The following is a 26,863-nucleotide window of genomic DNA, read 5'->3' as shown; positions in this document are numbered from 1 at the left end:
TTTCTTTAAAGAAATTTTGTATTATAAAAGATCTATAAAGTCTATTTTTATGTATGCAAAAAATTGTTAAAGAGTTAAAATAAATCAAGACAATTCGTTGTGGAATATCATGTATTGGATATGATTTTTTTATGCTGTAGTAAACTACATGAACAATGAAAAAAAAAAAACTTTTTCTTTAAAGAAATTTTGTATTATAAAAGATCTATAAAGTCTATTTTTATGTATGCAAAAAATTGTTAAAGAGCTAAAATAAATCAAGACAATTCGTTGTGGAATATCATGTATTGGATATGATTTTTTTATGCTGTAGTAAACTACATGAACAATGAAAAAAAACCCAACTTTTTCTTTAAAGAAATTTTGTATTATAAAAGATCTATAAAGTCTATTTTTATGTATGCAAAAAATTGTTGAGTTAAAATAAATCAAGACAATTCGTTGTGGAATATCATGTATTGGATACGGTTTTGTTATGATGTTTCATTAACTACATGAGAAATGTCCAAAAAAACAAAAATGGAAAAAACTTTAACAAAAATTGATTATAAAATATTTATAACGCCTATTTTTTATGTCTGTAAAAGTTTGTTGAAAAGTTCAAATAAAGTTTATAATTTAATTGAAAAAAAAAAACACCTTGTCTTTTAATTTTTTAAAATTTCGATGTTTGAAAAACAGTCCATAATATATATGTCATTATAAAAGTTCTATTTTTGTTTGATAAAAAGAATAAAACAGTTAATAAATATAAAAAAAAACAAACAGTCCATTATGTTCAAGTTTGAATAAAACTTATTTAAAAAAAATAAAAAGGTTCATTTTATACGGTTTTGGCCACCCGTAGATAAAAATATGTCGGACGTCACTTCCGTCAAATGGCTTTGTAAACAAAGGCCAATCTGCACCATTACTTGAAATTACATATAAAATGCATTTTCCACAAAATATATGAATGGAAATACATTTTTCAGTGCATATCCCCCCCCCCATATTTATTCTTTTTGAAATTTGAACAAAATATATTTAAATCTATCAAAATTTCTAATTATTATGTATTAGTTCAAATAAGTAAAAAATATTTAATTTTTAAAAATTTAAATACACATATTGAACAAAAACTTATCTTGGAATTGCAATTTAAAAATTTAATATCATTATGTTTTTTTTAATAGTGTTTTTCTAATTAATATATATTATAATCAGTTGAGAAAAAGAAACTTCCTAAAAATTAATTAATTTTTAAAAGATTAAAACGATTAGAATTCCATTATTTCAAAATGTCCCGTTACAACATAGATTTTTAATTAATTGTGTTTAAATTTTTTAATATTAAGTTTTAATATAAACATGGCTCTTGTCAGCTATTTTATCGTCAGATTAAAACCGATTTGAAAATATTATTGCACAAATATTAAGCATTTTGAGACCTTCCTTATAGTTTGTCTCTTTTTACCAAACAAAAGTATGGAAGCCGGTAATTAACACTCGTATATATTTAGTAAAACCGTTGTAAGAAATTTCTTTCCCACACACTCAATTTCCTCCCTGCAATAACAAATGAATTCTACAAACTCAAAATTTATTCACAAAAAACAGCAATGAAAGTTCTTTGGTTCTGGTAAGCCCTTTTGCAAAACGGTGGTCCGATTTGCTACCATACGCATGGAGCCTTTAGTTCGAATTCCTATTGTTGGAATGTTAGTTCATTGTCCCTTTGGAAGGATCCATGATGATCAGGGAGAACACGGCGTGGATGATGGCACCTATAATCAGGCATAATGTGAGCCCCTTGAGACTCCAGAAGAAATGAGAGAAGATCCAATATTTGGATAATAACATGGCGAACATTTGTAGAATGTCATCCTTAATTTGAATAGATTCAGCAATATAAGTTGTCTCTGCTTGTAGAGAAGTGTCCTTCGATCACCGACTGTTTGGTGTCCATGAAGGAATTGTCTTGGCTCCCTAGAGAGAGAATCGCTGGTCGAGTCTATCCCGTCCCGTGTTTTTCTTAACTGAAAAATAAATGCATGAATACAAAAAAGGCGCCAAGTCAAATCACCTGACACATTCAAATTTAAACCAATCACAGACCGGCTACTAGAGCTGTATAGCCGGCCGAAAAGAAAGATGGCGGTTGTTTTTCTCACACCTTATTCCATATTTAATATACAAATGTTTATATTATTAATCATTAAACTGTGTAAAAACCTAACAAAATTATAACAAATATTAATTATTAATTGCAGTTTGAAGAAGATAAACAAAAGTTTTAAAAAATCATTAAGTCGCTTCTGCTTTTCCATAGTTCGTATCGTTAACACAAGTCTGACGTCACGGGAACATGCGCTCCATTTTTCACAATCATTTGGTAGATCCTACTTAACGTATTCAGGGACATTGCTGCCATTTGTCGTTTTCAAAGATATCGATAAACACTGTACATTTTTCGCATTGATTAAACAGTTTACATTGAATAAAAACACTAAAAAACTTATCCAGTTAAGTGTACCTTATCTTGCCTTTGATAACATTTATTTGTTATATATTTGTTTTTTGACAACTTTTTCGAATCTATGTGTATAGTAAAACAAACCAGTCTTTTAATCTTCCGCTTTTGACGTGTTTTCTGTGTAGATCAAACGATCAATGGGATCAACAAAATGTCGCTGGTGTGTATCACATTATCGTGTGTGTGTATATACAATAAATATATATACGCCGAAATTAATTATAGAAATACACATTGTTTTTGCTTGAATTTGAACCTTTTCTGAAGTTTTTACCGACGCTAATTTAGAGCATTGTCTATTATTATAAAATAAAAATGGTTGCTTATTATTAAGGTAAGCATGTTTAGAAAGCTATGTTTTAAACAAACAAAACAAAACTTGTATGAAACGTATATCTCGACAATACAATAGATTTTTTTTTTTAAATAGATGTTAATTTTTACGAAGAAAAAGTTATTGAAATGAACGACCACACACCACGTGTTTACTGGTTTTTTTTCTGCACGCGTTGAAATCAATTACGCAAATACTTTATCAAGAATTTTCAGCGATCATCAAAATATATCAGCATCACAAAAGTCGAGTACTTACTTCATCTTTGTAGGATTCCGCATCTCGTTTAATTAAATTCTGTAACTGCGGTAAATTATTTGGTAACTGGTTGTGATTTCGCGACGACATTTTTATCTCACTTATGAGAAACACGTTGTCGATTGTTGGAAGACGGCGGTGTAAGGGGGAAAAATACCCTTTGAAAAACAAATTACAAGCAAATGATTAACAACTTTCAAACCAATTCAAATAAAGTTTTAATTATCTAATTGACGTTATTTCAAATTATTTTAGTACTTTTATGACAAGGATAATAAAACAATAATGACATTTATGCATAATTTAAAGTTTGTTTTTGTGGGTTTTTTTTTCAGATTAAAATAAAACTTTGCACCGTCAAAATGTTTACACATGCATTAAAAAATTAAAAAAAACATAAAAATGTACATTCCCTTATAAAAAGAAGATTACCGATAATTTTTATATTTTGATTGAGTTATTGCTTTAATAACCAAAATGACCATTACATTTTTCTTTTGTTTTCTTTTGAAATGAAATAAAGTATTTTACGACACTCCAAAAGTCGTCGCTTTGTGGCGCCAATTAAGAAAAACATTTCATTGTTTTGCTTTTAAATTTACCAAGGAAAAAGGTTTGTTTGGCTGATTTTAAGGGTGAGTAGATTTAGTTAATTAATATCGCACTTTTAGCCTAGAATAACATTGAAAAACTCTTTTAAAATTTCATTATTATTTAATTTTAAGGTTATTTTTTTAACATGTTATGTTCACGCCTTGTTTCTTGTTTTCTTTTCTTGGTAAACCAGAAGAGTATCCGACTTAAAGTCAGCAGCAAATTGCTTTTATTTTTTGTTTACTCTGGCGGTCACCACGTATCAAGGCCCGGAGGACACTCAAGGATAAGGGTTAAGTAGGTGGTAAACAATATCAGTCACGATGGAAACTTGGGTAGATCTAAGTGGAAGACTCAGACTCACTCACATGAAACTAAACATAGGCGAGTATTTGTTGTGAATGTTTTCCGGGGTAAGACCATCAATTGGAGCTCAGTCGAACACTTACCATCATCATCATCATACATTTTGAAGACGGTTTTGTACTCTGTCAAGGCAGGAAGGTTGCTTTATGGGCCCCAGTGCCCCCCCCCACTCCAGATGAAGCAACAGTACTCCATGGAGTCCATCTTAGCCTAAGATGGAGTACTGTTGCTTCATCAGTAAAACAAACCCAGTATTTCACTCCCGAAATACGTCCTAAGATGATCTTAGGACGTATTTCGGGAGTGAAATACTGGGTTTGTTTTACTGTACACATAGATTCGAAAAAGTTGTCATTGCCTATGACCTCACTCAGATTGTTCAGGAACCTACCCGTGTGCCCGATAATGACGGCCAGTATGCGAGCCGACTAGACCTTTTTCTCACAACTTGCCCTGAACTATGTTCAGTTTCTGTTCTGTCGCCTCTTGGATCTTCCGACCACTCTGTTGTATCAATTAAGATAAAAATGAAATGTAATAAGTCCCCAGACGTACCACTTCATCGTACAGTATATCGATACACTAAGGCTGACTGGGATAGCTTCCGTACATTTATATCTGATCTACCTCTGCATTCCATGTTTAAAAAGGATGTGTCCTCTATAGTATTAGACCTAACTGAATGGTTAATTGTAGGTATTGACCATTTCATACCCTCTAAAAAGTTTCAGCAAAAACCTAACAGCCAGCCATGGTTCTCTCCAGAATGTGCTGCTGCCATTGCGCACAGAAATCACTTTTTCCACTGCTTCAAACGTAATAGATGTATGGAAACTAAAGCCGTTTTCAGGACTGCCAGCAACCATTGTAAGAAAGTAATAAGGAACGCAAGAGAGTTGTATGCTCAATCTGTTAAGTCCAAAGTAGCTGAGCAGCGGCTTGGTTCCCACCAGTTTTGGCAAATAGCAAACAGAATCCTGAACAGAAGCGTGTGCTCCATCCCAACTATTATCAATGGACCTGAGGTAATCTCGTCAGCATCAGACAAAGCCAAACTCTTTGTCAAGAACTTTGCAGCTAATTCTACCCTTTGCGACCAAGACCGCCAACCCCCAATATTTCCTCCTGTATCAGAAAACACGCTATGTGATATACGTATATCTGTACGTGATGTTGCCAAGCTAATCAAAAACCTTGATTCCAGTAAAGCAACTGGCCCTGATGGTATTCCAATTATAGTACTCAAAAAACTTCAACCTGAACTAGCGCCCATACTTACAAAACTGTTTAAACGTTGTCTTAAGGAGAATAGTTTCCCATCTCCCTGGAAAATCTCATCAGTATGCCCTGTATTTAAGAATTCAGGTGATCGCTCATCCCCCTCTCAGTACAGGCCAATAAGTCTCCTGTGCGTCATGAGTAAGTTGCTAGAATCTGTGTTAAATACAGAAGTAATCAAACATCTCAACAAAAATAACCTTCTTAGTGACACTCAATATGGTTTCCGTTCTGCTAGATCTACAGCAGATGTCCTTACAGTTATATCGCATAGGATTAGCAAATCTCTCGACGGTGGCAATCTTTCTAGGGCAATTGCTCTTGACATATCTAAAGCCTTTGATAGGGTAGGGCATAAAGGTTTACTTCATAAGATCGCTAGCTATGGTATAGCTGGAAAAGTCTTCTCAATTATTAAATCATTTCTTTCTGATAGGTTCATAAGAGTAGTAGTTGAGGGGCAAAAATCAGAAGCTCTCAGTATTAATGCCGGTGTCCCTCAGGGATCCATCCTGGGCCCAACTCTTTTCCTGATCTACATTAATGATCTTCCAAATCATATCCTTACATCATTTGTAGACATTTATGCTGACGACACTACCATTTATGGTACCACATCTAAGACAGTAAACGAGCAAGTACTCTCCAATTCTCTCTCCTCTGATCTTGAGCATGTAGTACAATGGGGAAAGGAGTGGCTGGTTACTTTTAATGCATCTAAAACCAAGCTTCTCTCTTTACATCATCAACATTTTAATCCACATTTGTCATCAATTGAAATGAATGGCTCTCGTCTTCAGGAGGCCTCAAGTTTTGACAAGCTTCTGGGTTTGACCATTACTCCTGATCTTAAATGGAACACGTATATCAAATCTGTTGCCAAGGCCGCTGGAAAAATGGTGGGATCTTTCTATCGATCCAGTAGATATCTCACTGCTGATGCTATTCTCTATCTATATAAGAGCCAGGTACGTCCAAGGATGGAATACTGTTGCCACATCTGGGCAGGAGCTGCTAGAAAGGACTTGTCCTGCCTTGATAGAGTTCAAAATAGACTTCGTAGCCTCGTAGATGTCCTTTTCTCCTCCTTACAACCTCTATCTCACAGAAGAGATGTTGCGAGTTTGTCTCTGATGTATCGTTATTTTCATGGAAAGTGTTCAACTGAGCTTCAATCTATGGTCCCCCCTCGCCAAACTTTCACAAGAAACACTCGTCTAGCTGTAAACACTATCAATAATTTCCCCCACTCTTTATCTGTGCCTAAACCTAAACATAGATTCCATGAACAAAGCTTCTTTCTTAGAACTGCACGCCTGTGGAATTGTCTTCCGTTTTCCTGCTTTCCGGCTGACTACAATATGGTTGTGTTCAAGTCTAAAGTAAATAAGTTCTTGATGAGCCGTTCCATATAAGTTATTAAATTTACCAAATTTTCATTACTAATGATTACTATATTGACCAACTTCTACTGTACACTCTTTAACCCTTATCCTTGAGTGGCCTCTGGGCCTTGATAATGTGGTGATGCCTTTGTAAAAAAAAACAAAAAAAAAAAACCAAATATATAACAAATAAATGTTATCAAAGGCAAGAAGTTACTTTTCTACCCAACTGGATATGTTTTTAGTGTTTATATCTAGTGTAACACGTTTATTCAGCTCGAAAAACACTGTTTACCGATGTATTGGAAAATTTTAAATGGCGGCCGACTCTCTCTTTGAGGCAGTAAGTTTGGGAAAATGAGTTATAAATAAAAAAACAGACAAAATACTGTTAGAAACTCGTTCAATATATGTTACCGTGACATAGGTTGACATATATTCGGCGGGTTTTTAACAGTATTTTGACAGGTTTTTTATTTATAACTCCTTTTCCCAAACTTACCGTCTCTGAGAGAGAGTCGGCCGCCAGTTTGAATTTTCCAATACATCGGTAAACACTGTATGTTTTTCGAGCTGAATAAACATGTTACATTAAATATAAGCACTAAAAACATATCCAGTTGGGTAGAAAAGTAACTTATCTTGCCTTTGATAACATTTATTTGTTCTATATTTGTTTTGTGACAACTTTTTCGAATTTATGTGTACCGTAAAACAAACCCCGAGTTAATTTTTTTTTCAATTTTTAAACTCTAAAAATCTATCAAAATTTTTCTATTGGTTCAATTTTTACGATATTTTCAGGGTCAATGTGAAATTTTATGCTCTTTTCAATAAACCAAATATAATATTTTAGACCCCCCACCCCATTTTGAAATGTCTATTAAAATTTTAATAATTAATTTACTCACCAAAGTTTTATATATCACAAATTGAAGATAAAAGATCAATAAATAAAATATTCTAATTTAAAACAACAACAACAACAACAACAACAAAAATAAGTGTTTTTTGGAAATTTACCTGTAAAGTCCAAAGTGTAAAACCTTTTTTTTAAACTACATTGATTTTTTTTTTTTTTTTTAAGTGGAAGCTTATGTTATGCTTAATGTCAAGTAAATATCGGACACTTACGAAAATTTTTTTCTATTTCATTCAATGTTTTCTTCTTTTAGATATTAAAAAAAAAATCATTCGATAAAGAAGTATCAAAATATATCAATCAAAAACTCATGTATTTCATTAAGAGAATAAAAAAAAATAAAAAAATCGGTCGACTGGCTTTTTTGTTACCGGCAAAAACTTATAAGTGAATGTGTTCAGTTTTTACCTACAGAGGCACCAAAATACTAATTTTGGTTTACAGCATGCAATAAAAAGAGATATAAATTATGTCCCTTTAAAGCCACCGGAATATAAAGGCGAATAAAATCAGACTTGTCTCCCTTTATTTGAACAGTTAAAAAAAAATCTGAGTTCATGTTTTTTTTTTAATCCTTGTTTAAAAAAGTATTTTATTTAAAAAGGACATGAAATATAAGTATAAATATGGATAAATTCTTAACAATGAATAATTGAACCACTCATCGAATAGTAGTTTTTATAGGTAAGTGATTTTTGGAATTTATATATATTTTTTATAATCGAAGTAAGTAAAATTTTATTGATTTTCTTTAAATCTTTTTTAAAGAAAACCGATTAAAAAAAAACAAATATTGCATAATTGCTATTAAACCTGTTATTTTTTTAAATTTTGGTCTTTGCTCCTTTAATTAAAAAAAAATTATGGTTTGAATTACATTTTTCAAGAAGTTATAAGCTTCGAAAGACAGTAAGTCTAAATATTCCAGTGTTTACCACAAATTTTTACTGACGATTTCTGATACTGCTATAGAACGACCCAACCATTTTCCCAGTAATTTTGGCAATGGATCTGATGTAGGTCTTTCATTTCAGGGCAGGGGTAAAGGTCAGTCCCAGAAGTTTGTGGAAACCAAGGGTACTTCTACAGTTTAATCAAGACATTAAAAAATGAAAATATCGAAAAAAAAGTTTAAATTGTACATATCCGTTATGGAATGAAGTTCTCCAAAAAAATAAAAATGCAATTTTCCAATACATCGGTAAATATTGTATGCTTTTCGAGCTGAATAAACATGTTACATTATATAAAAACACTAAAAACATATCCAGTTAGGTAGAAAACTAACTTATCTTGCCTTTGATAACATTTATTTGTTATATATTTGTTTTTTGACAACTTTTTCGAATCTATGTGTACAGTAATACAAACCCAATTTCACTTAATTTCATCAAGTAGTTTTTGTTTTACAGAAAAAAAACAATTTGTTATGATACCTAGCAAAAGGTTTGATTTTTAGAAAGAAAAGCTAGTATTAAAGATGGGGAAGGAGTGTCGGCACTTTAAACTGAGTTATCTCCCCGTGGCGTTTCTAAAATCCAAACAAAAATTTTTTTAAATTCAAGATGTCTGCCTTCAACGTGCTGTCATAAAAACGTGTTTTTCCGCTGTAAAAAAAAAAAACTACTCGATCAAATTAAGTGAAATTTTTTTTCGGATATTTTCAGTTCAAAACGGATACGTACAATATAACCTTTTTTTCGATATTTTCATTTTTAATATCTTGATTAAACTGTACAAGTATCAAACCAAGTGCATCATCGAGGTGAGAGCCGTACATTTCAACAGAAGCAAAGCAGGCATCAGAGCATTGGTGGTGAAAAGACAGCTTTTTTGTTTTGGATGTATTAAACACAACTAGCCATTTTTTTTTATCCGATTGTATTACACACTCAAGGTTGGGGGAGACAGTATCTGCAAGATCTTGATCTTTTTCAGCCTTTGAAGTGTTGCAGTAAATGGTAGTATAGCTGCTTAGATGTTGACAAAAGAATAAAGAATGTTGTTTGGGAGTTTGTCAATGAAGATCAGAGGGTTGGGCCCAGGATGGATCCCTGAGATACGCTAGCATTAACACTGTGGACCTCAGATTTCTGTCCATCAATGACCACTTGGATAAACGTTTCAGCGAGAAAGGATTTTCTAGTTTAGAGGACATCTCCAGCTATTCCATAACTGAAAACCTTATGAAGTACGCCTTTGTGCCAGCCACTATCAGATGCCTTAGATATGTCAAGAGCTATTGCTCTAGAAACGAAGACATCATTAATAGATTCACTAATCCTGTGTGATATTACCATCAGCCATCGGCAGTTGATCTCTCAGAATGGAAACCATATTGCATGTTGCTGAATAGTTTGTTTTTATTGAGGTGATTGACAACTTCTCTATTTATTACGGACTCGAGCAATTAACTTATGATGCACAAGATGCTGATTAATCTATTCAGAGATAAATTATGATGTATTTAGTTCCTGACTTCCTGTTCCGCTTTTCTAATTTGTCAAGTTTGGCTCTTCTTCAGAATAAGAATGAAAATCAAAAGATGTAAAATTGAATTTTCATTAAAAAACCCAAAATTAATTTTTATCTCAATTTCAAATGAACAGCATTCACATGACTTATTAAATTCGCCATTTTCTCTATACTACCAAACACTTGATCTTTTTTCCCCAATTCTTCTTAACGCAGCTAATTCATTCATATGCAAATTAATGCATTTATATTTTAACATCACATGCCGTTATGATTTTTAAAGATCATTTCACATCATATAGATCTTTTATGTTAAATGCTTCATACACAACCAGGCTTTACTAGCCCTCACTACATGGTCAGACTAAACTAACCCTCACTGCATGGCCAGACAAAACTAACCCTCACTGCATGGCCAGACTAAACTAGCCCTTAAGACATAGCCAGGCTAAACTAGCCCTCGATACATGGCAAGAGAGCTAGCTCTCAACTCACGGCTAGACAAAGTAGCCGTTGACACATGACCAGACTAAACTAACCTTCGATACATTGCTAGACACAGCTAGCCCTTGATATACGGCCAGACACAGCTAGCTCTCAACACATGGCTTGACACAACCAGATGATGTCAATTATTTAAAAGTCAGATTCAAATTGCATGGCGATTCCTATTTTCAAAAAATTCAACTTTAATCATAATTTAATCCACTCCATAACGATGACAAATTAAAAAAAATTCAAGTCTTGAATTGTATAAACTATCCTCCAAAACATGCTAATGCCAATTGTAAAAAGTTTGACTCTCGTATCGTAATTAAACTTCATAATATGACACCATTTCTTAAAAAGTGAGTTTAGATTGGTAATATAATCTTCTTCATAACTTGATGACACCATTTCTTAAAAAGTGAGTTTAGATTTGTAATATAATCTTCTTCATAACTTGATGACACCATCTCTCAAAAAGTTTGGCTCAAATCATAACTTAATCTTTTAATTTATTAAAAAAATTTATTTAATGATGTCAAAAGTCTGACCATTGACATGGTTGCTTCAACTTTTCTTGTTGAAATAGCTTGTAATCTAATAAAAAAAAAAGAATTCCACAGCACTCTCACAGCATTTGCACAACCTTTTTATTTGGCGTGTTCCTTTGGCTGACAACTCTTTTCCTCACAAATTTGTAACAGGGGAGAGGGTGTTATGAATATCTTACTCCAAGTCCATACATATATCTGTCTGAGTGCTTATGGCAGAGTAGACATTATTCAATCACGGCAAAGCAATTGGCAGAGACTGTGGATTAGTTTCAGTGCTAGGATATCTGAGGAGTTAACTAAAAGAAATGATTCTGCTTTGTCTAGACAGAATCATTTCTCTTTGCATATTTGTGAATGAAGGGATGATCTCCTGACCCTCTGGTTGGCTTTACTTTTTAGCGAAAACTTGTCTAGACATATTTACCATATGGCAAGTCTTAATTAGTTTCAACATCACAATGATTAATTCTTTGCTTCAAATGATATGATTTAACTTACATAGGATATTAAGCTGGTAGCATTGTTTAATGATCGAACTCATTATTAGATTATTGCATATTGATTTTTGTGGAATTCCCCCCCCCCTAAAAGTGTAACATAGAAAAAATACAAGTCAGTTGACTGAAGGGGTAGTTTTTTGATCATAATGATAAACATGCCTTGAATAGGAGAAGTGAGGTTAAAAAAAAAGGATTCGGCAAGGTAAAAAAAGGCCAAATGGAGATGAAATTAAAAATATCCCAAAAATATTTATTGGAGTATATATATGTAAATATTAGTTGGAGCTGCCGTTATATAAAATTATGTTGAATTTGTGTCTTTTTGACAAATAACACGTTTACATGATTTTAAGAAAGTTGCATTGAATGGATAATTTTTTTTTTACCTCTTCCTTTCAGAATGGCTGATGTGGATGCTTTCTCAGATGATGGTACCGATGAACTTCTTTGTTCTTTGTCAAATGATGTTTTCTCACAAGAAAAGAATAACATCCAAGAAAAAAAGACAGCATCAACATTTTCAGCAAGTAATTATTTACAAGCATTTTTGTTCAACTTTCTTTATATTCTTTTGTTATTAAATGTTTTGGAAATGGCAAAAAATGAACAACACTTTTTCACATGCTTCTCTTTGTCTAAAATCCTTCAGAATGCGGCAAAAACTGTTATAAAAAAGCGTATAGTCACAAGAAAAATACAAAGGAATTAAATTTATATCTTTTTCTATTCTTAGTTTGATATCGAGTGGTAGTAGTCCTTCCCGTTGACTAAGTCGCTAACTGTTGGTCATTGGCTTAACACTGCAAACTGGAATGTCCGTGATGAGCTAATGTTTCTATTTAGATAGGAATACACAGAGTTGTAGACATATAATAGAACTGACGTAATGACAAGGAAATGGGGATTATTCAACGTCATATGTGTTCTCTCCTGACATTTATTGTTTGAGGTGTTATCTCTGCAAAAAAGTGAAAGGCATGCAGTTTAAAATGCAAATTATTTTTTCTGTAGCAAAACGAATGCAGTTTGAAATGTAAATTATTTTTTCTGTTGTGAAACGAATGCAGTTGTAAATGTAAATTATTTTTTCTGTTGTGAAACGAATGCAGTTTGAAATGTAAATTATTTTTTCTGTTGTGAAACGAATGCAGTTTGAAAAGTAAATTATTTTTTCTGTTGTGAAACGAATGCAGTTTGAAATGTAAATTATTTTTTCTGTTGTGAAACGAATGCAGTTTGAAATGTAAATTACTTTTCCAGTTGTGAAACAAATGCAGTTTGAAAAGTAAATTATTTTTTCTGTTGTGAAACGAATGCAGTTGGAAAAATAAATTATTTTTTTCTGTTGTGAAACAAATGCAGTTTGAAATGGAAATTATTTTTTCTGTTGTGAAACGAATGCAGTTTGAAATGTAAATTATTTTTTCTGTTGATAAACGAATGCAGTTTAAAATGTAAATTATTTTCTTTGTTGCAAAACGAATGCAGTTTGAAATGTAAATTATTTTACTGTTGTGAAACGAATGCAGTTTTAGATGTAAATTATTTCTTCTCTTGCGAAACGAATGCAGTTTGAAATACAGATTATTTTTTCTGTTGCGAAACAAATGCAGTTTAAAATGTTAATTATTTCTTGTTGCGAAACGAATGCAGTTTAAAATACAAATTATTTCTTCTGTTTTGAAACGAATGCAGTTAGAAAAGTAAATTATTTCTTCTGCGAAACGAATGCAGTTTAAAATGTAAATTATTTTTTCTGTAGCGAAACGAATACAGTTAGGAAAGTAAATTATTTTTTCTGTTGTGAAACGAATGCAGTTTGAAAAGGAAATTATTTCTTTTGTTGCGAAACGAATGCAGTTTAAAATGTAAATTATTTTTTCTGTTGCGAAACGAATGCAGTTTGAAAAGTAAATTACTTTTTCTGTTGTGAAACGAATGCAGTTTAAAATGCAAATTATTTCTTCTGTTGTGAAACGAATGCAGTTTAAAATGTAAATTATTTTTTCTGTTGTGAAATGAATGCAGTTTTAAAAGTAAATTATTTCTTCTATTGCGAAACGAATGCAGTTTAAAATGCAAATTATTTTTTCCATTATGAAATTTATACAGTTTGAAATGTGAGTTATCTTTTCCATTGCAAAATGAATGTAGTTTGAAATGCGAATTATTTTTTTCATTGCAAAATGAATGCTGTTTGAAAATATAAATTATTTTTTCCATTGCAAAAGGTATGCAGTTTTTAATGCAAATTATTTTTTCCATTGTGACAAGCATGCAGTTTTAAATGCAAATTATTGTGTAATTTTTGAAAGGTGTGCAGTTTGAAATGTAAATTATTTTTCCTGATGCGAAAGGTGTGCAGTTTGTAATGTAAATTATTTTTTCCTTTACGAAATGTGTGCAGTTTCTAATGTAAAATATTTTTTTCCCTTGTGAAAGGTGTGCAGTTTGTAATGTAAATTATTTTTTTCCATTGCGGAAACTGTGCAGTTTGTAATGTAAATTATTTTTTCCATTGCGAAAGGTGTGCAGTGTGAAATATAATTTTCTTTGTTGCAGCACAAATGCATTTGTAAATGCAAATTATTTCTTTTGTCCCAAAAGGTGAGCAATTTCAAATCTAAAATATTTTTTTCTGTTGCGGAATGAATGCAGTTTGAAATGTAAATTATTTTTTCCATTGTAAAAGGTATGCAGTTGTAAATGTAAATTATTTTTTATCATTGCGAAAGGTGAAATGTAAATTACGTTTTCTGTTGCAGTAAAGTTGTGCAGTTGTAAATGTAAATTGTATTTTCCATTGCAGAACGAATGCAGTTTGAAATGTAAATTAATTTTTCTGTTGCAAAATGAATACAGTTTGGAATGTGAATTAAACCTGTTGCGAAACGAATGCAGTTTTAAATTCAAATTATTTTTTCCGTTGTGAAAAGCGTGCAGTTTTAAATACAAATTATTTTTTCTGTTGCTAATGGTGTGCAGTTTAAAATGTAAATTATTTTTTTCATTGCAAAATAAATTCAGTTTGAAATTATTTTTTCTGGTGCTAAACGAATGCAGTTTGAAATGTAAAATATTTTTTCCATTGTGAAAGGTTTGCAGTTTGAAATGTAAATTATTTTTACCGTAGCTAAATAAATGGAATTTGAAATGGAAATTATTTTTTCTGTTGCGAGAGGTGTGCAGTTTGGAATGCAAATTATTTTTTCTGTTTCAAAAGGCATGCAGTTTGAAATGCAATAAATTTTTTCTGTTGTGAAAAGTATGCAGTTTGAAATGTAAATTATTTTTTCCGTTGTAAAAGGTGTGCAGTTAGAAATGCAAATTATTTTTCCTGTTGCGAAGCAAATGCTGTTTGAAATGTAAATTATTTTCTCTGTTGCGAAAGGAATACAGTTTGAAATGCAAATTATTGCGAAAGGCAGGCAGTTTAAAATGCAAATTATTTTTTCTGTTGCACAAGACATTCGGTTTTAAATAAAAATGTCTTTTTTCATTGCGCCTGAATTGCAATTTGAAATGTAAATTATTTTTTTCGTTGCAAAAGTTTATAAATATAAATTATATTTTCCGTTGCAGGTGTGCAGTTTGAAATGCAAATCATTTTTTCCGTTGTGAAAGGTGTGCAGTTTGAAATGTAAATTATTTTTTCCATTGCAAAAGGTGTGCAGTTTTAAATGTAAATTATTTTTTCCATTGCAAAAGGTGTGCAGTTTTAAATGCAAATTTTTTTTTTCATTGCAAAATGAATTCAGTTGTAAATGCAAATTATTTTCTCATGAATGAAATGAATTCAGTTGTAAATGTAAATTATTTTTTCTGTTGCGAAAGGAATTCAGTTTGTAACGGAAACTTTTTGTTTCCGTTGCAATGGGTGTGCATTTGAAATGTAAATTATTTTTTCTTTTATGAAATGAATGCAGTGTGAAATATAAATTATTCTTTCTATTGCAGCACAAATGTATTTTAAAATGCGAATTATTTTTTCTGTTGTGAAAGGTATGCAGATTGAAAGGTAAATTATATTTTCCATTGTGAAATGAATGCTGTTTGAAATGTAAATAATTTTTTCTGCTGCAAAACGAATGCATTATTTCCATTGTGGAAGGTGTGCAGTTGTAAATGTAAATTATTTTTTATTATTGCAAAATGAATGCATTATTTCCATTGTGGAAGGTGTGCAGTTGTAAATGTAAATTATTTTTTATTATTGCAAAATGAATGCATTATTTCCATTGTGGAAGGTGTGCAGTTGTAAATGTAAATTATTTTTTATTATTGCAAAATGAATGCATTATTTCCATTGTGGAAGGTGTGCAGTTGTAAATGTAAATTATTTTTTATTATTGCAAAATGAATGCATTATTTCCATTGTGGAAGGTGTGCAGTTGTAAATGTAAATTATTTTTTATTATTGCAAAATGAATGAATTATTTCCATTGTGAAAGGTGTGCAGTTGTAAATGTAAATTATTTTTTATTATTGCAAAATGAATGAATTATTTCCATTGTGGAAGGTGTGCAGTTGTAAATGTAAATTATTTTTTATTATTGCAAAATGAATACATTATTTCCATTGTGGAAGGTGTGCAGTTGTAAATGTAAATTATTTTTTATTATTGCAAAATGAATGCATTATTTCCATTGTGGAAGGTGTGCAGTTGTAAATGTAAATTATTTTTTATTATTGCAAAATGAATGCAGTTTAAATCTGAATTATTTTTCCATTTCAAACTGAATGCAGTTTGAAATACAAATCATTTTTTCCATTGCGAATAGTGTGCAGTTAGAAATGCAAATTATTCTTCCTGTTACGAAGCAAATGCAGTTTGAAATGTAAATTACTTTCTCTGTTGTGAAAGGCATGCAGTTTGAAATGCAAAATATTATTTTCATTGCAAAAGGCATGCAGTTTAAAATGTAAATTTTTTTTTCGGTTGCATAAGGCATAAATGTTTTCTGTTGCACAAGTTTTAAATAAAAAAATTGCAGTTTGAAATGTAAATTACTTTTTTCGTTGTGAAAAGTTTTTAAATATAAATTATATTTTCTGTTGCAGGTGTGCTGTTTGAAATGCAATAATTTTTTTCATTGCGAAAGGTGTACTGTTTGAAATGTAAATTATTTATGTTGCGAAAGGTGTGCAGTTTTAAATGTAAATTTTTTTTATTACAAAATGAATTCAATTGTAACTGCAAATTATTTTTTCTGTTGTGAAACGAATGCAGTTTGTAATGGAATTTTTTTTTTCTGTTGCGATATGTGTGCATTTGAAATGTGTAAATTATTTTTTTTTTTTTGTGAAATGAATGCCGTGTGATATATATCACACATTATTTTTTCCATTGTAGCATAAATGCATTTTGAAATGTAAATTATTATTTCCATTGCGAAAGGTGTGCAGTTGTAAATGTAAATTATTTTTTATCATTGCAAAAGGCGTGCAGTTGGAAAGTTAAATTATTTTTCCGTTGCAAAACGAATGCAGTTTAAATGTAAATTATTTTTTCCCTTGCTAACTGAATGCAGTTTAAAATGAAAATTATTTTATCTCTTGAGAAACGAATGCAGTTTGAAAAGTAAATTATTTTTAACGTTGCAAAAGGTGTGCAGTTTGAAATGTAAATTATTTTTCTGTTGTGTAAGGTGTGCAGTTTTTAAAGCAAATTATTTTTTCTGTTGCAAAAAGCATTCAGTTTTAAATGAAATTATTTTTCTGTTGTAAAAAGTGTGCAGTTTGAAATTATATTTTCTGTTGCTAAACGATTGCAGTTGTAAATAGAAATTATTTCTTCCTTAGTGAAAGAAATGCAGTTTAAAATTAAGTTATTTTTTCCATTGCAAAACGAATGCAGTTTGAAATGTAATATATTTTTCTGTTGTGTAAGGTGTGCAGTTTTTAATGCAAATTATTTTTTCAGTTGTGGAAGGTGTGCAGTTTGAAATGCAAATTATTTTACCCATTGCGAAACAAATGCAGTTTCAAATGTAAATTATTTTTTCTGTTGCAAAACCAATGCAGTTTGAAATGAAATCACTTATTCCATTGTGTAAAGTCATGCAGTTTAAAATGCAAATTATTTTTTTCTGTTTGTTGCGTTTTTTCCTAAGTGTATCGGAACACTGCAAACATAATCAATAAAAAATAAAAGAGTAAAAAAAGATAATTTTAAAAGAAAAAGAAATTTTTATTAACCAAGACAAAGAAAAGCAAAATTAAAAATAGTAAATAAAATGAATTTCAATCAGGTGTTTATTATCTATAGTATAAGGGGGATAACTCTGTTTTCCGGTTATTTCCCTTTTGATAGATGAAAAGGTTTTTAAGTAATATTTTTTTTTTTTGTTATCTTTTAGACATACATGCTCTTGGTCAAATATAATTCATAAAAATCTATATTAACCAGTTTGTTGAGGAAAGAGATTTCTTCTCTGTATCTTGTTTGGATTATTGGTTATTTTAACGACTCGAGTTTTCTTGTGTTTTTCTTTCGGTCAGAGTTATAATAAATTGGTCGCCTCCCACTTGCGTCCAAACGTTGTGTTATAACTAGGCACCGCCAAAAATGGCCGCAAAATCAAGTTGTTGTTGTTTTTTAAAACGAAATTACGTTTATTAAAATCCATTATTTCTGAGTAACTTTTTTTTTTCAGAAAGATAAAACCCTGAATTTTATCATATAGAAAACAGAATAATGTAAAACTTTTTCTACTATTTTTAATTCAATTTTAAATGTTAAATTTTCCCAAAAAGTTAACAATTGACATTTTTTGTCTTGCACAAAAAACGTACTTAAATATTTAAAAAAAAGGGTTTTTGAAATAATTAATTAATTTATTTATTGTCTAACTAAGATTTAGGATGATTTTCTAAGAGAATATGCAAAAATATTATAATATAAGTACCTGAATTTCAAATAATTCCACTTATTCATATAGGTAACCAGATATTCGCGTTGACGTAGAGTTCAGATCGACTCTGTTTACGTTTTCGTCTGATAAAAAGCAAACTATGGAAGACCAAACAGGCCAAAAAAAACTTATTTTTCAGTGACGAAAATTTCAATGTATTATTAAGCTGAGGCTGGCCAGTACCAGATGGGTGACCATTTGTATGCGTTTGGTTTTTAATGTGTATGTGTGTGGGGGCCAGACTCCCCAAAATGGGGGGGGGGCAATTTAAAGCAGAATAAAAAAAAATTATTTCAGCGCGTTTGGTCCACCATAGTCAAAGGCGGCAAACGTTTTCAAACGGGATCGAAAAAAAAGATGCTATTTTTAACACAAAAGGCACAATATTTATCGAATTTTTTTTTTTGGTATCGATTATTCAAAGCATGCCCTGTTTAATAATGGTCATGCATTATTCGGCTCGCTAAAAAAAAATTGTTAATTTATTTATCAAAAATTTTAAAATAGCTTTTTTCGTATAAATATTAAAAAAATTTTTTTTTTGTTTTGCTTAACTTAAATTAATTATTTTACTTAACATATTCACCGAATTTCACACTTCAAAACTCAAAAGCGGGATAATTAAACACAATCGAAGTTCTGATATTCAGACGTCAAAATAAGGTATGCAAACAATTTTTTTTTTTTTTTTGAATCTATAATTCTGTCCCTTACAACACAATATGTTGATTTCAGTCTCAGATGATTATTTTAAGCATATTTGTTCCCACTTCAAAACAAGGGGGGGTTTTGTAAGCAAAAAAAAATATATATATAAATATCGTTTATGAAAAATAAGTACACTGTTATAAAGTTCATTCTTCTCCTAATAATCGCTGAAAATTTCGTATTGATCGGATAATTACCTGATTTTTGGTAGATTTTTAAAAAGACGGTCCGTCAAAAAGTACTGACCTGCCCCCCCCCAGTTTTGGCGGTGCCTAGTTATAACTGAGTTAAAAATAACGATCATTCGCTATTTATAGTTATCGCTAGAGAAGGTTCCAGAAAGAACAAAAAAGAATATTTTTTTGTTCTATCTTTTGAAAGTCTCCAGAGACGCTAAGAAAAAACGTTTTAGATTCAAATTCTTAAGTAATACTTTTTACATTATTTTATATAATCTTTTATTGTTATTTCCTTTTAATTAAATAATTTATTATTTTATTATTATTATATAATATGTTAAGTATTTTTATTTTGTTATAATTAATAATAATGTTATTAATTATTTTTATTATAATTTATTTTTATTATATGTTATTATTCGGATAATTAATATTATCTTTTGTGTAATAAATCTTAATTTCTTCATATCAAAAGGGGAAAATATATCATTCCATGAAACTGTTGTAAAAGGCATTCCGTTTGAAATGAAATTTTTTTTTCTATTGTAAAAGGTGTGCAGTTTGAAATGCAAATTATTTTTTTTCATTGCGAAATAAATGCAGTTTGAAATGTAAACTATTTTTTTCATTGCGAAATGAATGCAGTTTGAAATGTGAATTATTTTTTTCATTGCAAAATGAATGCAGTTTTAAATGTGAATTATTTTTCAGTATTTTTTATGTTGCGAAAGGTGTGCAGTTTAAAATGTGAATTATTTTTTCCATTGCGAAACGAATGCAGTTTGAAATGCAAATTTTTTTTTTATTGTGAAAGGCATTCAGTTTGAAATGCAAATTATTGCAAGAGACCTGGTGCTGAAACTTTCAGTTAGCAGATTCACTTTTTATTCATGAGCCATCACTTATCAAGTCCCAAAGGCCAATGATGGATGAGGATTAATGAGTTTGGGAAGATTGGTAATGATGCCTGAGACCAGGTAGAATTATTATTATTTAAAAGAATAGCTTAACAAGAATTTGTTTACATTGGCCTTCAATATGACTATGTTGTAGTCAGCTGGGAAGCAGCCCCGTGGTATAATGTTTCACAAATGTTCTTGAAAAGAAATTTTTTGAAAGTTTCATATAATTTTAAGTGCACAGGAAGAAAGGAAAATTAGCTGTTGTAGCTAGACAAGTTTTTTGTTATGAATGTTTTACAGAAAACCCTCCAGAGATTGGAGTTCAGTCGAGCACCTTCCATGAGAATAACGATATAATAATGTCTTTTCTATGAGAAAAAGGCTGTAGGGAAGAGAAAAGGATATTTCCCACTAGATTTCAAAGTCAGTGTTTCTACTTTGTGAAGCCAGGAAAAAGTACTGTGAGCAGCACCATTTCATGAAGCGTGAAAAAAAGATGGAATAAAAGGATACACTGTTCGAGGTAACAAACCAGGCTTAGCAGAATGTAAAATAGATGTTAAACCGGATATGGTTATCATGATGACATAGTAGTAATCAATCCATCCATAGCGTTGAGCCCCTGGAGTGGGGGCATAGGCTAGCCACAACTTTGTAGATGCCTTTGTAGCGAGGAATTATTGGTGAGAGTGCTGTCCCAATGCCCAACATAGTTGTGATAGTAGTAAAAATAAAAAGTAATAATAAAAAGTAATAATAAATGAAAATCTGTTGATGATAAACGTAGAAGTTTGTCTTCAAACAACAGTTTTCTTTTGTCTTTTTTTTTTGGTCCCTGACAAAAGGAGGGTGAACCTGTAAGTTCACCATTGCTGTTTGTCTGTTTGTCTGTTTGTCTGTTCGCACTTTTCTTAATAACTACGCCTTTAAATTTATTGAAATTTTGCACAAATATTAAACATGATATGAGTAAAAAAGTAACAGAACGGATTTTCCGGGAGAACTCCACTTGCCTCCCTAGGAATGTCTTTCGGGTTAAAATGGATAAATATGACACTTTTGTGCTTATTAAAAAAAAATTATGCCTTGGATTTTTATAAAACTTTCTGAAAAGTTGTAATTAAATGATTTCTATATAATTTTGTTGGTCTATACTTCACGATAACTCTTGGATGTGCCCCAGAGGTTCTTTTAGGGCTAATAAGAACACTCCATTTTTGGGACTATTTTACCATATTTGTCCAAAATTTTCTCTGTATATCTATTTAACAGTTTTGCATGGTACTGAACTCAAATTTAAATATGTTAAGGTCTTGGGAACTTTTGGGGCTAAATGGGGGAAGAATGATGGACTTAATCATTTCTTTTTTTGCATGGTGCAGAACTCAGATTTACATATGTTAAGGCCTAAAACTGCACCATTTGTTCATTTTCACCAGGATTTGACATCCTCTTGGGACTTTTGGAGCTAAATGAAGGGTGGGGGCAAATGCTGAACTTAGTCATATTTTTTATACTTCGTTCACTGTGGACTCACGGGGGACCATGCATGCTTCACTTGTTTTACTCTTTTTCACCCCAAAGAAGGCATATTGCCATTTGGTACATAAGTGGCTACTATTTGGGATCATGCCTAACAGAGAATTGAGGGAGTTGAGCAGCGAGATGTCTGTTCACATTACATTTAAACTTTTGCATGTTGGTACAGTCAGGGAAGCAGGAAACAGTGAGGGAATTTCAAAATCTAGCGATTCAACGGAATAAACTATTAGAGTAGAAGGCTTTCTGGCATCTAGAAAGTGAAGGGGTAGAATTTTGCTGCTTGTTGGGTTACTTTGGAATATGTATCTTAAGAGAACACAAGTGCTACGAGTTCATCAGAGGACATTCCATTAAAATACTTGTAAAAAATCACAGGGATGCAACTTTGTGATGATGGAACAAGGGTTGATAGTGCGTGACCTCTTAGATTTGAAATTCTTATTTGGACTAAAGTGTCTAAGATTGAGAGATTCATGGTAGATCTGTGCAAACTGTAAATCGTTGACAATAACTTTGCAGCATTCTGTTGCTGCCATAAAGATTTTGTTCTAGTTTCTACTTCTATGCCCTCTACCATCTGTCCTTCTTCAATAACGTCTCCAGTGGTTTGGACATGCTGCTCATCAACCTGAGGGAGAGTTCATTTGCAAGGTCCTCTTTTCCTCCTCTCTGCTTGCCGCAAAAAGACCTGAGTAACAACAATTAAGAATGTGGCGTTAATATCGGGTCCACAAGTTTCCAGTGATTGAATCGGGATTGGTTAACTATATTCTGTGACCTGACTCATGATTCACAAAACTTGACTGTAGTGGCTTAAAATGTAGTTTGTGATGAAGAGGAATCCAGCTCAATCCGACCAGGATGATGGTCGCTACAAGTACAAGTACGTAAGAGACTGATGGGGTGATGATTGAGCGGGTAAGTTCTTTGGCCAGAATTCTTGAATACTGATACAACGGAGGCAATTTTCCAGCAAGGAAACAAGATTTGGCACTTATTGAAGAGTTTGGAGAGGACAATGGGTAGCTGAGTGGAGCATTTTTTAAATATTATGGCAAGTTTGAGATCAGCTCCACATGTTTTTGAGGTGTTTAAGTTTTTATGATATCATGAACATGAGTACACACAATTTTTTTTTTAACCATTCAATTATGAACTATTGTTAAAAGCTAAATTTCACTAGAAAAGTAAAGTACAGATAGAATTTTGAGGAATTCTTACCAATCATGGAGTATACTATCTGATGATGCATCTCCTTCTGATCTCCTGGTGAAGTGCTCATGATAGAATTAGAAATAAAAATAAAACCTGTGTATTGTTCCAAACCTTGGATTATGTATGATTTTCACGCTTCATCTTCTGTGATAATTAATTATAATAAACAAACAAGAATGCTAATTAATTATAATAAACAAACAAGAATGCTAATTAATTATAATAAACAAACAAGAATGCTCATTCCAGAAGCTGATTCCAATTATTCAACAAAATGGTTGATATAGTTGCTGACTGAATATGTGCAACTTGGGTTTTTAAAATCTTTGTAGTCTGAAAGAATGTCATAACTATCTGATATTTTTTTTAAAATTCTGATTGCAGCATCAACACCGACTCCTAAAATGGTAACATTAAAGACTCCTGAAGAATTCCCATTTCCATTCGAGCCATATGGAATCCAATTGCATTTCATGAAAGCACTCTATGAATGTCTTCAAGAAGGAAAAATTGGCATTTTTGAAAGTCCTACGGGAACTGTAAGTGAATTCTGCATTTATCAGAGAAATAAAGTTGTCCATAAAATTCAGAAGATGAATGTGATAGACATTGTGACATTCAAACGGACAACGATATTCAGCTAAGGAATGTGACAAAAATGGGCAAACAGAAGAAGGTCTTATAGAGTTGGTTTTTTATAGCGTCATATATCCATTTATTTTCCAGATTAATCATATATAAAAATTAGTAAAAATAGAGTGTTTGAGATAACCGAGGAGGTGGAAGTCTGATATTTCAAGAATAAAATCACTTTTTCAAAAAGAGACTAAAAGAATTGCGAGGCTATAGAAAGCATTTTCACGACTTAGCAATAAAGAAAACCATTATACCAGTATATATATAAAATTACATTATTTATTTAAAACAAAACAAAGTTTATACATTAGTGCAATAATTGGGTAGTCACGTAAGGACGTGATTGTGGCTTGTACATGTTAACCTCTGTGGAAGTGTGCACAAGTAGATGTTATAGTTCATACTTTACACGAGCGATATATAGCTTAATTATAAGTCTTGAATTGTCCGTATTGTATTAGCCCTATGTGTAAGCATCTTACAGGTAACAATGTTTATATGAAGAATATGCAAGCCTACCTCATGTTTCTGTTGTTGCTCTCCGAGTGCATGCTTATGAAGCGCGTGGTTTATACGTGTGTATGGCTTGGTGTCAAGCGAAAAAGAGAGAGAAAAAGGAGGTAAACGGAAGGTTATGTCAAAGGTCACCGGAAGCCATGTGATGCCTGCATGCACTCCGCTCCATGCGTGTTTGCTACTGCACACAGCTTGTTCTGTGTCTGTGTGTTTGATGCAGACAAATCAAGTTTGGCAGGTCTAAACGGCTCACTATATGTTGTTTAAAAAAATGGAAAATATTGTAGAAACGGAACCAGAAATGAGTAGGTAGTTGAGATAGAAATTTCCAGGTTTGTGTTTGGTGGCACGTTTCATTCATTATTAAAACATGCATCCAGGAGAAAGAACTCTCTGATGTAAAACTTGAGATCTACTATATGCTCTGTCTCGTGGCAGCCATTGCACCAACGAAGATTAGCAGTTGTACCAAAAAGTGTGGTTGGTTTTGTACAAATCGTCCACCACTTTAAAGAAATCATCTGTGTGAATTTCTGAACGAGTTAATTGTTGTAGCAGAGCTTATCCATCCAAAGCAATGGGAATACTTAAAAAGATTATCTGTTTTTGTTTGCCATAACCATGGTTTCACATGTTCTTGTGATGACCATGTAGCATAATTTACGTCAAATTTAAGTTTTGTTAGCATACAACCTCAGACTTTTGATTAAGAATCCACTTCTTTTATTATTATTATTATTATTAATATTATTTTTATTATTATTATTATTATTATTATAATAATAATACAAGCTATTTTTGCTTTTTCTTTGGAAGACAAATTGCTATTAGTTGGCTCTGAAAGAATTGTCAAAATGTTACTATTGTTGACTACCTCTATTAATCTCTTAAATAAAAGCAACCATGTAAATATATGTAAAAACGTACATTTAATGCTTTTGTATTTTTGATTTTGTGTTGAAACTTATGAAATAGTGATTTACCCATTTTTTTCAATGAATTGTTGGTCATTTTAATGTATTTTTCTTGTGTTATTTCCCAGGGTAAATCACTCAGTTTAATTTGTGGTGCTTACAAATGGCTACGAGATTTCAAAGAACAGCAGCAGAAAGAATTGGATGAATTATTGGCCAAGAAAAGGTGAGATTTCCTTTTTACTTTTTTGACATCTTTACTGTAATCAATGCAGTGTTATGAGGTGCCTTCAATAGATTTCCAAACTGTTTTGACTCACCAATTTTTATGATTTCAAGTTCAAATGAGCAGCTACAGCAGATATTGGAATACACGCTACTAAAGTTTGCTTGTCACAGATGGTGAATTTCAAAAATGCAATCTGGACGTGAGAACACTTTAGTAGAACAATATGCAATAAAATTTTGTTTTAAACTTGGAAGAAATACCACAGAAATATATGGAATGCTTCAGACTGTTTTTGGACCATCTTGCATGAATCGAGCACCAGTTTTTGAGTGGAAGAAGAGATTCAAGGAAGGCAGGGAGTCTGTGAGAGATGATGAAAGGTGTGGGAGGAGTAAGGAAGTTAGTACACCAGATTGATTGGCCAAATAAAGAATTTAATGGATAAGGATCATCGTGTATCTATAAAAACAATTGATGTCATTGTATTCATGAGGAACTGAAAATGCGAAAGATTTGCTCAAAGTTTGTCTCCGGTTTGTGCTAAAAAAAATCAGAAACAAAGATGTTGTCATGGCTGCAGGGAGATGGTGTAGAGAAAGAAGTGGCTTACCGTTAAAGCGGCTGCGCGTTTGTGCATGCAAAGCACAAATTGAGAATCAAGATGGCGCCCGCATGCGTTTATGTGGAAAAAAGTCTCGGGGAATCTCGTACCCTTATTCCATAAATAACGAGGAAAGGAAAGCGGGAGGACGATTTTTAGTCACTAAAGCGAACGGACGTGTGTAAAAGAAGAGGTAGATGAAAAGAGTGTGGTGAACGAAACAAACAACGACTCGGTTGAAAGTAGAGTTGTAACGAACACAAGCTATTTCGGCATGACGTCAGGATTTGACCCCAAGCTAATTCCCCTGTTTGATGGCAGTAGCACTGATCACTCAGTGCAGGAATGGGTGGAAAAAGCAGAATTAATATGTCAGCTCAGTGGGGTGAAGCGTATGGAATGCGTGGTCCCAATGCGCCTCACTGGGGGAGCATATGCAGTATACCAGCAGTTGGCTGATGAGAAGAAAACAGATTTTGCCTGCATCAAGCGCGCCCTTTTTACAGCATTTGCGTTAGATCCAGTTACTGCATGGAAGGAATTCATGGCCCGAAAATTACATCCCGGGGAAACGGTGGATTTGTATCTGGCTGAGCTAAAAAAGCTATTGGTCCTTTTTGGAGGGATGTCAGACAAAGGCTTGGTGTGCGCTTTTGTTGCAGGATTTCCTAAGAGTGTGGAAGATCTGCTCCGTGCCTCATCCCAAGTGGATGAGATGGATATATCAGAAGTATTGGCGCAGGCACGAGCAATACTAAAGAAAAGCCCTAACACTATAGACCAAGCGGCAGCTGTACAACCATCACAGGTTGGATTGCAGGACCTGGGCGCAGCTACAAT

At 32.1% G+C, this 26,863-nt stretch overlaps 2 protein-coding genes across 4 annotated transcripts in view; one reads left to right on the top strand and one right to left on the bottom strand.

Annotated features, from left to right (window-relative positions):
- Window positions 1-24,370, bottom strand: part of LOC145259150 (protein SDA1 homolog) — a 167,055-nt gene extending 142,685 nt beyond the window's left edge. The window contains exons 1-2 of the mRNA XM_080116859.1: window positions 24,283-24,370; window positions 3,108-3,265 (exon numbers count right to left, since the gene is read on the bottom strand). Of these exons, the coding sequence (XP_079972985.1) occupies window positions 3,108-3,197 (90 nt within the window). The 5' untranslated portion in view covers window positions 3,198-3,265; window positions 24,283-24,370. The remainder of the gene's footprint in view (window positions 1-3,107; window positions 3,266-24,282) is intronic.
- The window catches only part of LOC145259149 (ATP-dependent DNA helicase DDX11-like), a 310,336-nt gene continuing 287,089 nt past the window's right edge, over window positions 3,617-26,863 (top strand). Inside the window, exons 1-4 of one of the 3 annotated variants that reach the window (XM_080116856.1) lie at window positions 3,617-3,742; window positions 12,067-12,194; window positions 23,512-23,666; window positions 25,322-25,419. In XM_080116856.1, coding sequence (XP_079972982.1) covers window positions 12,068-12,194; window positions 23,512-23,666; window positions 25,322-25,419 — 380 coding nt within the window. In that variant the 5' untranslated portion in view covers window positions 3,617-3,742; window position 12,067. Of the gene's footprint in view, window positions 3,743-12,066; window positions 12,195-23,511; window positions 23,667-24,598; window positions 24,612-25,321; window positions 25,420-26,863 lie in introns of those variants that run through there. The other 2 variants (XM_080116857.1, XM_080116858.1) reach the window with 2 other exon arrangements.

This window comes from Euprymna scolopes, chromosome 34, assembly GCF_053919585.1.
Source record: "Euprymna scolopes isolate OS-2025 chromosome 34, ASM5391958v1, whole genome shotgun sequence".
Taxonomy (NCBI): domain Eukaryota; kingdom Metazoa; phylum Mollusca; class Cephalopoda; order Sepiida; family Sepiolidae; genus Euprymna; species Euprymna scolopes.
The sequence above is the reverse complement of the archived record's forward strand: the minus strand, read 5'-3'. Positions and strand labels throughout refer to the sequence as shown.